The 14696-nt window shown below is 41.0% G+C and overlaps 1 protein-coding gene across 1 annotated transcript in view; it reads right to left on the minus strand.

Moving 5' to 3' along the window:
* Positions 1-11873, minus strand: part of LOC116441692 (centromere protein J-like) — a 38828-nt gene extending 26955 nt beyond the window's left edge. Inside the window, exons 1-3 of the mRNA XM_032103883.1 lie at positions 11274-11873; positions 9448-9635; positions 363-471 (exon numbers count right to left, since the gene is read on the minus strand). Of these exons, the coding sequence (XP_031959774.1) occupies positions 363-471; positions 9448-9635; positions 11274-11699 (723 nt within the window). The 5' untranslated portion in view covers positions 11700-11873. The remainder of the gene's footprint in view (positions 1-362; positions 472-9447; positions 9636-11273) is intronic.
* Positions 11874-14696: the final 2823 nt, after the last annotated feature.

The following is a 14696-nucleotide window of genomic DNA, read 5'->3' on the forward strand; positions in this document are numbered from 1 at the left end:
GAAACCTGCATTTGGAAAATGCCCCCATTCTCACAGTGGTGGCACATGAGAGACCATTTATTATGGAACAAACAGAGACTACCTTGATGTCTATTTAACTAAGTGTCTTGAGACCTGGGCACAAACTATGACCCAGAAAATAGGTGGAAACAGAGGAATCCGGTAGGAAGTAGTGGGGGAATAGGATTGTGACTGAGTAATACAGCCCTTTTTTTCCACTTTGGGGAAAAATCTTTCAATATCACATGCAAGATCAGTGGAAAAACGTGCTACCATGCAATGAGACCAAATAGAGCCCATGCAATATCTATGTCTGTGAGAATTTGTCAAAAACGAAGTGAATGCACCGATGGCAACAGTACCTGTTGCTCCTTCTGCTGCTTTTCTATGAGATGATTGTCTGCTTTAAGTTGCTCTTCAACAAATTTTTCAGAAGTCTTCTGTCTAATACCAATTGCTGGTGTGATTTGCCTAGGCAAGGAACAAGAAGGTACTTATTTGTAACATTCTTTAGTTAGTTTTCTTTTGATAATTTGTATGAAGCTGATATGGAGTTTAGAATTGTAAATGGTCTCTGCAATACTTTTAAAATGTGAAGCATGTTAGTAAAATCTCCCTATTGTGTGAATCCAACTCTCACTCTAAAACATCCTGTCTAGACCAAGCATTAATTATACTTTCAGCAAGCAACATTTTTTGGCTGGTATCAGTGTGTCCTTAGAAATAGAAAATAGTCAAAAGGAAAAATATTTCAGTCATTTTCTGCAGACTAGAGTTGATGACAGTCACAAAGAACTCACTATCTCTCTGGTAGAGTGGCTTGAATCAGATGGTGAAGAGTGATAGAGTAGAAAAAAATAATGTCTGTAATGCTGTAGAGGGCCAAACTGAAAGCTGACTCAAAATGAAGCATAATACAGCATTCACAAGCATATCTTATTTCAAAGGAAATGTGCTTGATCCTTAATTTAGTCACTTATTAATAATTTCTACAAAATATAAAAAAATTCTAGGATTAATAGAAGTACAGCGCATCACTGTCCTTCCTACACCCATCTCTACCCAGTACCACTGTACCATGGATAATCTTTTAATTTGTCCCTCTGTCTCTGCTATCACACCATGACCTAATCTTATGAGATTTGGAGGGAAAACTCTTGCTGAAGAGGACTCAACATTAGACAATTCTCATTTCAGCAAAGCTTGCTTCAAACCAAGTACAGCCTGGTGCCATAGTGAAAGTGCCATGAAGAGTTGGAGAACATTCTGTGCTTTACTTTCATCCAGCTCATGATAAGACCACAATGTGAAATACCAGCCAAATCACAAGTAGCGGTGACTGGGAGACAGACTTCAGAAGCTCACTGATGATCCAAAAATGCATACATGGACAGGGCCACTTGCCCAGACATTCATATGGTGCTGCCACATCTTCCCAGTCTTCTGCTCTGGAGGTCCCTGTCTTCCTTCTCTGTCCAACTTCCCACATGGTTAACACACTAAAATTTTCATGACATTTGCTCTCAGTCTGTGCTTTCCTAGAAGTTTGCTGCTTCTTTTTTTACTTGATGGAAGGCTCAGTGTGCCAAACACCTGCTGCTTCTATCTGCATCAGTTGAGGAAAGGTAACAATTCTAAGAGCATTTCTTCCATCACCAGTGCCAGCCCACCCATTCCTGCCTGTTGTGAGCATCCCCACAGTCCTGGTACAGTTCATTTTGCAGTGCAGTGATGAACCAGATCAGAAAAGTGATCCAAGTTAAATCTTACTATTCTCCTCTCTCCAGATAATTTTAACAAGGATTACTTCACTGCCCTGTTCAATATATAGGCATATAAAAATTGGTCTTGGCACAGCTGAAGAAGCAGAGCAAGGACAGGAATGAAGGAGCTACCATCACAAACTGATGGCCACTGCAGAAGTGATGGCATATCAACAGATTTTTTCTCTCCTTGCCGACTTTTGCCTTACTTCTATCCTTTGGAGATCACAGTTACAAACCCAGTTCATTTATATTGGCTAGACCAGCATCCCTTTACACAGAAGTAGATCAACTGCTAGGCCATAGACCTGCCCAATTTCTGCCCATGCACACCTGCCACTTCCAAGCAAAGGAAAGAGCCATGGTGTTGCATGTATAACACAAACGTTGTGTATACCATCAAGGAAAACCTGTGTTTGTAGCTTGACTGACTGACTAAGATAATTTCTCACCTGGCTTCTGTATTTCCAGTCTTCATCTTCCCTTCTATGCCAAACTGAGATGAAGAAATCTCCTCCTTTAGTTGTTCTCTTTGTTCTTCTTTAGCAGCAGAAAAAGTTTCAGAGAAATTCCTTTCTTTTTTTAATCGACTGCTCTCTAAGCAGCAGGAAAAAGGTCAATGTAAACAAAGCCTTTACAGAATGAATAAATGAAAAATAAATAACCTAAAATAATTAGAAATGTTTGTATTTTCAACAACATACACAAGGTTTTGATTTTTGAAAACACTTTACAGAATACAGTTAAATTAAGTAGATGGAAGGATGCAATCCGTGGTAAAAAAGAGGCTTCTGATCCTCAAATCTAGTGCTGGAATCATGGAAATGACAAGTAGTAAGATGCATGTCCCCTGCCTCTAGAGATTTGTAGCTCTTGCTTAATGTGTTTACCCCAGAACATGGCAGTGAAGGCACTGCTAGACAGTACTGAACTACTTGTGTGTCTATAATTATGTGACTTGCAAGCCAGTTCATTTAACAGTTCAATAAGCAGTATTTGTGAACATGAGAGTTTCTAGCCAGACATTTTCTGTTTTATTTCACAGAACTGCAAATGTGTGCATCTTCCTATTGAAGCTTACTGTCTTTTTCACCAAAAGAAAGCAGCTTCTACTTCAATTAATTTTTCTTCTGAGTGTCAGCTAGTGGTGAGTTCCTCTTTTAGGTCAAGTTAGGGCTGATAACTGGAGCAAAAAACCTTGCTCATTCATACTACACACTGTTGCTGTAGCAGGATTTATATAACTCACTTCATCATGTAAATACAGCCAGTGCTATCAAAGTCCTCTGCAACATGCTGGATGGACTTTCTGGTCCAACAACAGGAATACAAAAGTTTGCATTTATCCCTCAGTCTTTCTCAGCTACACACCAAATATCTCCAACATCTCCAGCCCCATAGCAGACAAGTGTTGCTGTTTCTGCAACCTTCCCACCTGCCTTGCACCAGAATATGTCTGAGGAGGCAGAGGTGGCACAGTAGGTTGACAGACGCAAGAGATGCAGAAGCCACGTGTCCCTTCTCACAGATCTCACATGTGGGGCTGTGCTGCCTCAGAATGCTTTAATAGGAGAGGTGCCCAAGGTCTTTAATTTTCAACTAGTGATTCCCTGTGCAAGGCAAGAACAATGTGCCCAAACAGCTGTGTAATTCACCTTTCTTTTCTTTTCTGTTCTCTTCTTGAGCATCTTGTCTGGAAAGGTTTTTTGTGGCGCTCTCTGTAGACTGAAGCAGTGGCTCGGTGCTTATCCCTTTAAATAAGAATGTGAAATGTTAAGCAAACTGTTGATATATTTATGTGTCCAACAGTAAAAAACCAGACTCATCACAACAGCCAGAAAAGTGTCAGCTAGCCCAGTCCTCAAGTGCAAATTCAGCTGAAGCATATTTCAAAGACAACTGCACTGACCAGATCCAGTTGGAAGTTACCCTGATGTAACGAGGCCTCTGCACTTTCAAGCCTTTGTTTTACACAAGAGGCAGGCTGAAGTCAGCACAGCTTTCAATAAAAAGCAGTCATACCTCTCCCTGTCCTAGTGTGCTCCTGCTGTCAGATTCCTGCTGCCCAGTCTTATTCAACTTGCTTGTCAACAACCTGGATGAAGGGGTAGGGAGCACCCTAAGCAAGTTTGCTGATGATACAGAACTGGGCAGACTGGCTGATGCACCTGAAGGCTCTGCTGCCATTCCCTGGGACGTTGATAGGCTAGAAAGCTGGACAGAGAGAAACCTTATGAGGTTCAACAAGGACAAGTGCAGGGTGCTGCACGTGGGGAGGAATAACCCCAAGCAGCAGCACAGACTGGGGGCTGACCACCTAGAGAGCAGCTCTGCTGAGGAGGACTGGGAGTATTGGTGGATGACAAGCTGACCATGAGCCAGCAGTGCTCTTGTGGCCAAAAGAGCCAATGGGACCTTGGGGTGCACTGGGAAGAGTGTGGCCAGCAGGTTGAGGGAGGAGATCCTCCCTCTCTACTCAGCCCAAGTAAGGCCACATGTGCGGTATTGTGTTCAATTCTGGTCTCCACAGTTTAAGAAAGACAAAAACCTACTGGAGAGGGCCCAGTGGAGGGCCACAAAGATGATGAAGGATCTGGAGCATGTCTCTTATCAGGAGACACTGCAGGAGCTGGGCCTGTTCAGTCTGGAGAAAAGAAGGCTGAGAGGGAACCTCATCAATACATACGAGTATATCAAAGGCAAGTGCCAAGAGGATGGTGCCCAGAGTCAGGACAGGGAATAATGGCTATAAACACAAGAAGTTCCACCTTAACACTTCTTTAGACTGAGGGTGGCAGAGCACTGGAACAGGCTGCCCAGGGAGATCATGGGGTCTCCCTCTCTGGAGACATTCAAAAGCCACCTGGATGTGTTCCTGTGTGGTCTGCTCAAGGTGACCCTGCCTTGGCAGAGGGGTTGACCTAGATGATCTCCAAAGGTCCCTTCCAACCCTAACTGTTCGGTGGTTCTGTGATTCAGTGATTCATCCACTCACAGACTATCTCTCAATTCCCCTCATTTGTACTGTCAGAAGTATTTCTGAAGCTCTACTGTAAACTTAACTGGGCATGGATCCAAGTTCCGTGTAAACCAGCAAGAAAATAGTAGTTCCAGAGACAAGAAGTGATCAGATTCTTTCAGTGAGAGTACCTGTCCTGAGCTAGATAGAAGAATATGAAAATAAAATTTCAGTTGTACCATGGGAGTAGCTCACAGTCAGGTCTCACTACAGAAGTTCAAAGGAATCCAGGATGCACGTCTGGACTACAATTACATTCTCTTTCCTTTTAAGTGTTTATTCCTACTTTTTTTGCACTCCTCTTCCTCCCATTTTGAAATTAACTTTTGGTTTCCTGCAAATTGCTCTTTTATTCTTTCTTACCCTTTGGTATATTCCCACAGAAGACAGGGCTTGCAAAGTGTAGCCAAGAGAAGATACCAAGTAGCAGCTTACATTGTTTTAGCTCTCAGTGATGCAGCTCTAGATCAGTGTGAGAAAAACCAAGATTGCTGACAGAGAGCAGGCCTTCTTAGCTACAGCAATGTGCTCTCACACCTTGGAAAGCTATAGCCACATCCAACTTCTTATGCTTCTTCCCCTAAAATATAACCTATTCCCTACTTCATATAATTTAGCTTTCTCAATTTAATGACTTCCTTCTCCATTTATATCTACAAGCTGCAACTTCTCTCCCTATGAGGCAAGTCAACTGTGACTCGAGAAGTAAAAAAAAAATCAAGTTTACAATACTTTAAAAGCTTTTATTACAAGCCACCATAAAAACAAAGCACCTTCCCCTGACCTTCAATAAAGTCAGTTAGAATCACTAGCAAAGGCAAAGATTCACGGGAATTGCACAATAGACTTAGGTTCAGATTTCCAGCACTTTTTGCCCACCTGAATCTGAAAGCTGCACGTGTTCTCCTGAGATTTCTGAGCTGCTCTCGTTTGGCATGAGCTCCGGGGATCTGCTTTGCCAAGCAGAGCGCATTGCCAAGGGAGATGTCTGTGAGAATTCCAGGCTCTCAGCCTGGGAAGAATTTTGTGATGGGAACTGGACAGGAATGAAAGTAGCCGGAAAGCATGGAAGGGGTGGCATCGTGGCTGCTAGGTGAGGAGGTATCCCAGGAGAAACAGAAAAGCCTAAAAATAATCACCAGAGAAGAAAAATTAGAGAAGCTTAAGACAAATATTTTTGCATTGAACAAGAAATCTCTTGCTAAACTGGTGTGACACAAAAACGATGTTGCTTTCATGCTTTTTTCATGGTGGTTGCATGTTCAGAATAAAATAATCAAATTTCGTGTTTGTTATTTTATTTAAATTGTAAAACCTGCTTGCTACAATCACCAAATATTCAAAATTATTACGTGCTACAGGGATGTTGAATTAAAGAGAACTTACAAAGTACTCCTGAGCAAGCAAAAAAAAACTCCATTTACCCTAGGACCCCTTAAGTCAATTGGCAGGTAAAAGTTATGTATCTCAAAATATCTCTGAGGCATACCTCAATGCAAAAGTGGAAAAGGTTTTCCTTTTAGCTCTGGATGGCTGGTTACACATTATATTAGAACACTTACCAATGGAAAAAACATAAGCAGTTCTGCATAGGGACCAAAGTTCAGGTTCACTACTTCCAGGAAAAAAAAGCCTTTCTAAATTAGACTTGCTTTTTACTTTCTTTCTTTATACCACGAACCCTCTCTGTCCTGTGACCTAACTTCAACAAGCAGAAAGAGAATGGCTGAGACTGAAAATAGTTAAGGCATTTTTTGGAAGAAGGCTGACCTGTGGATTTGAAACCTGACTGGCACAGTTTCAGGAATATCCCAACTCACTACTTCTGGGCAGATGTTTTAACCATGCAGCCAGCAGGTGGTCAGAGCCGCTTCTGTGTCTGTTCTATGAGGCATTAAAATGACAACCTGTTGTTCAATGAGGTTTTGATCTTATTCTTGAATGCTATGTTACTTCTTTAAATGCATGGCAATATTAAAGCAACTACCTTTACCATAATAAGAGAAATCATAGCCCTACTAGTTCTTCATATTTTACATCTTTAAAGGTCAATGGTACCAAACTAATGCAGTGTTCTTTGCTATCCTAAACTTACACTGCCTTCAGTAACAAAAGAGGACTTTGAGTGCAGTTTTGCTTCCTTTTAATTCAAGTCAGCATTTTGTCTGTGGCCTTATATGTTAGCTAAATGTAGCTGGATATGTAAATACACCCAAAGAGAATCCTATAAATATATTTCTAACTGTATGAGTTTGGTCTTGAGTTCATGGTACTAACTGTACTAGCTTTCTTCAGAAAAGCATTTAAGGATTCACAGCACTGGGGCAGGGGGAAGAGAAATTTGTATGGTGAAGCATAGCAGACTTAAGACACTTTCCTTCTCAGCCCTTCCTAAGAACCCAAAAAAAGTGGTGCAGCCACAGAACAGTTCTGCTCTCACTGAACGGCTGGAAGTAACAACAAACACCTTGCTAATTGTGGCATTTGGGCAGAGATTAATGAGCAACATAATTGCTCCGTGGAGGTTCTGCTTTGATTAGAAAACTTGGAAGCCACAGACTGTATACTTGTTCCACCTGGTCGCCGCAGACAGCTTGATGACTTTTGCCTGCCATTTCAACCAGCCTTTTTTCTGAGGCAAAAAGAACAGGATGATGAAGATTTCATTTACTCATAGTCTCCATCCTCTCTCTTTCTCAGGCTGTCTCCCTAGTATACAGCAGTGGCTCTTGACAGCTAATTCACAGTGGCATAGCTCCATCAGGAAATCTGGTACAATGGCAGCCAGGCCTGCTCATACCACTGCTGCTGTGGCTTAGCTTCTGGCTGCAGGGCCAATGGTTGAAATCCTCCTTATCCCCCCACAAAAAATCCCTGATTGCTACACTCCATCAAGACCTTCAAACAGATCTGACACTGTGTTCTTTCCCAAGTTTCTTGTTCCCTTCAGTCTCATATTTCTTTGCACTGCTGGCATCATCAGGAAGCTCAGAGAGGGCCCCACAACGCAAGCAGACAACCTAAGCTGAAGAAAGCCTGGCTCTTAGTGGTCTCTCTGGGGTGGTGGTTGGCCCTTGCTTGCCGCCTGGTGCCTCTACCCCAGCATACACCTCCTGCCTGCCTACGTGCTCTGACAGCCCCACAGCTTTTCAAGCTGCTGTGAACATGTTCAATGACAGCACCTCTGCACCCCAATGGTGCAGTGGATCTGCTTGTCCATTGTTTGTCCAGCCCAACATTTTGTCATTCCTACCAGAAGGTTCTCTCAACCCATGAGGCTGAGAGGGAATGAAGCAAAGCCCCTTTTATTTTGTTAGCTAACAACAGGTATTATGCTCATTGGTGAGGTAGATGAAACTTGCTAAAATTTCATTTTCTTTTATGGAAGCAATAACGTAAGGTAGTATTTCCCTAAAATAGTGCTAACTCCAAGGGTTTCCAGGATAGGGGGTAAGGGGATGGCCATAAACTCTTAGTTTTTATTATTATCTCTAAATGTGCCTAAAGTAATGCCTATTGTCTTGAATGAACTTTTGCAAGTAGATGTTCCTCGTATGGCAATCGAAATAAACAGAATTTTGATTATAAAGGACTATGTCCAAACTGGTCAAACTAGATGTGCTATGAAGTATTTTTATATGTGAATGGGGGAACAATAAAAGACGCGGGTGTCTCAGAGGACTTAGTCTCACCCTGTATGATTAGAACATGGGAAAAAAACTTAAAAAAAAAAAAAGTGAATTTTCAATTCCAAAAAGTTGTTTGTAAGACCTCATCAGGATACACTGAACTCTAGCATGAAAGGTGTCATCACCTAGTTCTCCTAACTCTCCTCTGAGATCTTAACATAATGAGATTCTTGCACAGATCCTCAACTGGGTCAAGTAGCTTGACATTAGACTGAAAAAAAATAATGCCAGATCAATGTATACATGCAGCCAGGGGATGCTTTAGGCTGCTTAGAGCCTTAGCTCATGGGTTAGGTGAAGCTGCCTCCCCAGCAGGTTACCTGAGAAGCAGCATCAACCCTGGCCTTCCATGAAATTATGGATACCCCCTGTCTGATGTTATGCACAAGCAGCCCTCCTAAAGCAAGGCCAATGCTCTCACAAGTCTACATGATTTTCCTAAATTCTTCTTTCACCTTGGGCACACACTGAGGAGAATGTTCTACTGCTGTGGACAGCATGGGAAGGTGTGGGGAGTCCTCTTTTTCTACTTGCTCAGCATATGGTGTTTTCCAGCAATCCCACTGTCAAATGAAACTGTTCAAGGAGTGGTATCGTGCTGTTAGGAACAGGCTGCACTATTAAAGGTAAGTATCTATTAACAGAAGAATGGTGTGTTGACTTTCTTCTTCTTCTTTTATCCATGTAAAGCTGGAACTTTCATATATAGGTACAGAAGAGAAAGGATATTTCAGCTTCTCTGTAATTTTTACCACTCTACGATAATTTTCTGTACTACCATTCAAGACTACTTCAATAGAAGTCTATATAGAGGTCTCTTATTAAACATAAAGGTTCTCCTGAAATTTTAGTATACAGGTGAGGAAAGAAGTGTTTTCAGAAGTTTACAGCTTGGATGCAATATTTGTAAAGAAGGGAATATTTTAGCATAACTGCCAGAGAAAGAGCCCCCAGCCACTGAAAACAACTATCAAACCTTCTCTTTAAAGAACTGCTGTATTTTGCTGCTGGTGTGCAAGCAGCAGCAGGTGTAGGTGCCACCGTGTGAGGAGAGATTCCATGAGTACCTGGGTTGTAAAGTGCAATGATTTTCTGCTGTTCAGCCACCAGCCTTTGCAGCTGCTCCATCTGCTGCTTCATCAGCTGGTCCTGCTGCCCCGGAGCCTGAAAATATCAGGAAGATACAGTATCAAACTACACTTCTGCATGGTTTTTAATCAGAAAGAATCACCTTATCTGAGCTTTGGGGATAGGCGTTTCTTAAAGTGTGTATTACTTTGAATAAAGAATTTTAACATTTATATTTAAAACTCTTTTGGCATGTTAGAACTCAAAGTGTACACTGGCATTGATGAAAAGGAGCTTTCAAAAGTCAATATCCACAGGCCAGAGATGCAAGTCATAGGAAATATAAGCATGGTCTGAAACTAGGGATGAAAGGGTAGAAGAATGATTCTGTTTCTGACTAAATTGCTGTGACCATTTCCACAGCCATTCTGCAGGCCAGGTACTCCCCACACCTATCCAACTTGCCTTGATTTTCTGAGTTTCCCAGTTTATATCTATTTGACTACTTCTTTAACTCATCTGTTTCTTCTGTCCTGTCCACTGAGAAGAACTACCAGAGATCAGTCGTACAAGTGATAGGTCTTTTTTTTCCTCTTATTTATTTATTGTGAATTACCAGATCTGTCCCAGAGCTAAAATTTACAACATAAAGACAGTGTCATATTGCTGCTGTGACAGAAGCTTCCTGGCAGTCTACCTGTAAGCACAATTTTCACTCTACTGTCTCTCTCTCTGGTATTATTCGAGAGCACCATGTAATAAAGCAAAGTCCAAGGTCACTTTTTCTTCACCAGGCTCTTTAAGAAGAGTTCAAGTAATTCACATAGTCAAATGGCAGAAGGCACCAAAGAACAAAGAATGCCTAAGACTCAGTATCAGATTTTATGACCAGCTGTTAATAGTTTACAGTATCACAGGATACATTCTGGTCATTAAACTTAATGACCTTGTTTATGTCGTCTGAGAACAGAAGTAGCAGACTCCTGGGACTCACAAGAAATTATCTTCAAGTGCAGCCTTACTTACATTATTACTTTCCCAGCGACCAAGGAATAACAAACTTCCTGCCCCTATATGTAAAGTACTACACTCTTCCTTAGAATAAAAAAATGTGAAAATAATGATAAACCTCAGGTGGAGAGGATTGAGAACTGCCAGCATAGATACATGCTAAGTAATAAATTCAACTGTGTTGGAAATATAAGAGTCTCTTTAAAATATACAGCTAAGACATTGTATTGTTTACTGTCACAAGAAGCAGATTGATCATCCAGTGGAAGAGATACTGTGGAGTTACTTCTGTGCACCACTTTGTCAAAACTAAGAAGAGAAAAAAGTCAGAAATGAAAAAAATGTATAAAAAGAACATGGAGCATGAGGACTGATAAAAGACATATGAAAAAGAACATGAACATGCCTCACAACCATTACAGACACAAGAATGTGGAGCCAGAACATGCAAACCTTTCCACTAGAGGGAGGAAGATAGCAATAACTATCAAAGAGGAATAAGAGGAAGATTGTTTAATTGTCTCTTGTGGAAAGCACTTTATAGCATGGGTGCATTAGAGCAACAGCATCAGACACAGGGTTATGATGCACTTCCCAGTCTTGACAGTAAAGCTTCCTACAGACATGAAAGTAACTGACCCTTTCTTTCTGGACAGGCTGGGCCACTATCAGGAATACACAATGTGCATTTAAAAATTCAGTGATTATTTACAGCAAACCAACCTGCTCCATGGTTTTGCATGTGGTAGCACAACGGTTCATCTCTGAGGCAGGGAGCAAAGGAGGAGTGAACATTTCCAAGGTCTCACTCACATCATGAATTCCAGCCTGGTTTACACTGGAAGTCAGCTTCTGAGGAAAAATATCAGAGTTGGTTGAATAACATAATTGCTTTGGATGCTGAAAAGCTTGGTTGTGGCTCATGTTATCAGTTGAGACATTACTACTGTTGCTTATCAGACCACTGGCTTCTGAACTAAATGGAAGTGAACAGCTCTTGCTGGAGGACTCACTCATATTGCCAACCCAACCTGGGTATAAAGGAGGTACAACCTTTTCTGTTGTACTGGAAGATGGTACCATGCTGGTCAGATCACTGACAGACTGCTGAGATGGATGGTCTTCCTCCTTAAAAGTGTCTTCTTCCATGCCCTCCTTTCTGAAATTCAGATTAGGGAAATGTAACAAAAACCACCATGAACAAACGTGTCCTACTGATGTGGTAAATCCTGTGGTTTATTTTCTTTCTTTTCTTTTTGTTTTTTTTCATCCAAGAGAGATTTTTTTTTAGCACCATCCGAATGCAGAGTATCTTCAGACTTCAGAAACTGTAAAACATGCATATATACTTTTTAATATTTTTATATACGTAAAATTATATATAAATATACATATACATATACATTTACATGCATATAAAATACTGTTAGGATACATGCAATACAAAACCCCTATAAAATCCTTTACATTCAGAGAAAGTGTTTCATGATCAAAGATGACTGCAGAAAGCAGGTAATGAAGATAACAGAAGGAAAAAGGAGGAAACAAATGTTATGTGGAAAAAAACCAAACCCAAACAAAAACATCACTAGAAAACTGACTGATGCTTAAGTAGCTCAAAAGAATGTTTATTTCAAAAAGATAGAATAACCCTGCTGCACTACTAGCTTGCATCCGTTCTCCCTAGGATTGGTAAGTCTGAGACAGCTGGGAAAACACAGTCTGCTTCCCCCCTAGGTACTTGGTTTCAGCCCTTTCAGGGCAGTGGCTGGGCTTTTGTTACTTACCTCAAAAAATTGGGGTGGGGGTATCTGTTTCACCAGGTGAAGTTGATGAGCACCTCATCTTGATTCAAAGGTACTTTATTTCCATTCTTTGAGAAATGCGGAGTCTCCAAGAACTTCATTCACTCACAAGAAACAATTTAGTGCCTTCTTCCTACGCTAATGTAACTGGTTTGCGTAAGATGTTTACACAACCTACCAGCTTCGTTACCTGCTTTGACAGATCCATCATGTGTAGCTAGGAAACATTATGTTGTTTGTAATCTTAAAATCCCTTTAGAGTCATCTACAGTTCCACTGGAAACACTCTGGAAATCTAAAAATCTACACCAACAGAAGTCAAGACTGTCTGGGCAGATGCTTGTACACTAAAAGAAGAACCCTACAGAATGTATCTGAAATAAGAGTGAAAAATAAAATGGAAGCAGGTGCAGTGAAGACAAAAGAATGGACAGGGACAGGACAGAAAGAATGGGCTAAAAAAGCACATTTAAAGAAGTAAAGCCTGTGACCCTATACTGCAAATCCCTCCAAAGGTTAAGAAGAGACATCAAATTCCCGAGTTTTCCCATTCCTCTGCTGTCAGTAGGAGTATTGGTTGTATCCTAATGTTTCACATGATAAGACAATTTGCTTCTACAGATCCCCACTTCAGGTCAAACTCAAGTGGAGCTAAAAGTTCCAACCAGATGGTGATTTTTCTGAATGCAACACTGTATGCAAGTTGGTTCTGATTTGGAGGGGGGATTTTGGTGTTTGTTTTGTTTTGGGTATTTTTACTTTTTTAAAAAAATATAGGGAACAACACTTACCCACAGAAAAAAACACCGAACTGTTCATAGGTTACAAGTTCAAATGCTGAGCAGTTGTCAGCGGCCAGCATAAAGGTTATGGTCTGTAATAAGGTACAAATACAAAGCCTGTCGGTGGCTTGTCCCACTGACATCACATTTCGTACCAGGTGCACGGAGACTCCATGTCCTGGTCATGCTTTCTCCAAAATATAAATGAAGGAAATACGATCTCAAGACTAAGGACGGTGGGATCTGGAAAGAGGGAACATTTGCCAAGAGTGCCTCTCAACAAATACTTCGCTTTAGGTAAGGCATTATGAAGAAATGGATTTTGTGAGGCAACTTTCTTGACATCATCATCAAGGAAAATATACTCCAACCTTGGCAATGAGAAGGAGGTGTCTGAGTGGCAAACGTGACAGTGTCAGCTTTTATCCCAGCAAAAATAAAAGAAACTCCAGTAACTCTCCATCATCATTTACCTTCTTCATCCGTTTAAGACATTTTAAGTTCAGGAAAGCAGGGGATGTATTCTTAACGCATGAGGTTTCATACCTAAGATATTGTTTAGGCTGGTAACTGCCTAGGCTGGTAGCTGACTTTAATTTGTATAAGAAACTGAACACTAAAGCTTGCTCTATCGTGAACCTTTTCAATGTTTGCTTTCTCGTGGTTGTTGGTTGCCAGGGAATTAGTGAATAAACAGAAGTTCTCACCTAAAGCCCTGACCCCTGCAGTTCTTCCTGGTCTGCACCCCTCAGTCAAAACCACACGAAACCACTCCTGCTCCTGGCAACACAGTAGTTCCTCAGTAAATATGGCCAAATAAGTCAGAACAGCTCCCTGAGAGGCAGAAGTACCTTTGCCAACAGGAGCAAACAAGGAATAGTGGTACAAGTTGATGATTGCCTTGTGAAGTGTTTGTGAGGACTCCCTGCTTTAACAGAATTTTCATTCATTTAAAAACTATCACAAAGAGCAACATGTTTTATTTCAGACAGTTGCCTAATAAATATTAGACAAAGTAAATAAGTAAAATACTTTACACTTTCACAGGCCTTCCACCAAGGTAATTTTAAAACATTTGATGTGTTAATTCAACATGTTAACAAAGTCAGTATGTCTATGCATGCCTGATCTTTTAACACTGCTAAAACCTCACAAATTCCTCTGGAAAAAAGCATAAATCTAATTGAAAGCTCTGACAGTTTTAATCAGGTCCCCAGAACCAGCATTAGGAAGTTAACCATATGTACCAAGGCCTGCAGACCTCAGCCGAAGTCTCACTGCCAGACTTGTAGCCCTGCAAAAGAACTGCCAGTGACAGGGGCACCCAGGGAAATCCCCTTCCCATTCCACTCTCTGAAGAAGTTTTGGGAGAAGAATTTTCCTAAACCCTGAAGCAGTTGCACAGGTTTCTCCCTACTGGAGAGACCAATGAGAAGTTATTACTTGTAAATTGCTCCTTTGCTTTCTAAAATCATATTATTAACAGTAAAGCAGCAGCCAGAAACTTAAGGTATAAACAGAACAAGGAGACATAAATCAGTGGTGACAATTTTTTTTTA

The sequence above is a fragment of the Corvus moneduloides genome, chromosome 3 (genome assembly GCF_009650955.1).
Source record: "Corvus moneduloides isolate bCorMon1 chromosome 3, bCorMon1.pri, whole genome shotgun sequence".
Taxonomy (NCBI): domain Eukaryota; kingdom Metazoa; phylum Chordata; class Aves; order Passeriformes; family Corvidae; genus Corvus; species Corvus moneduloides.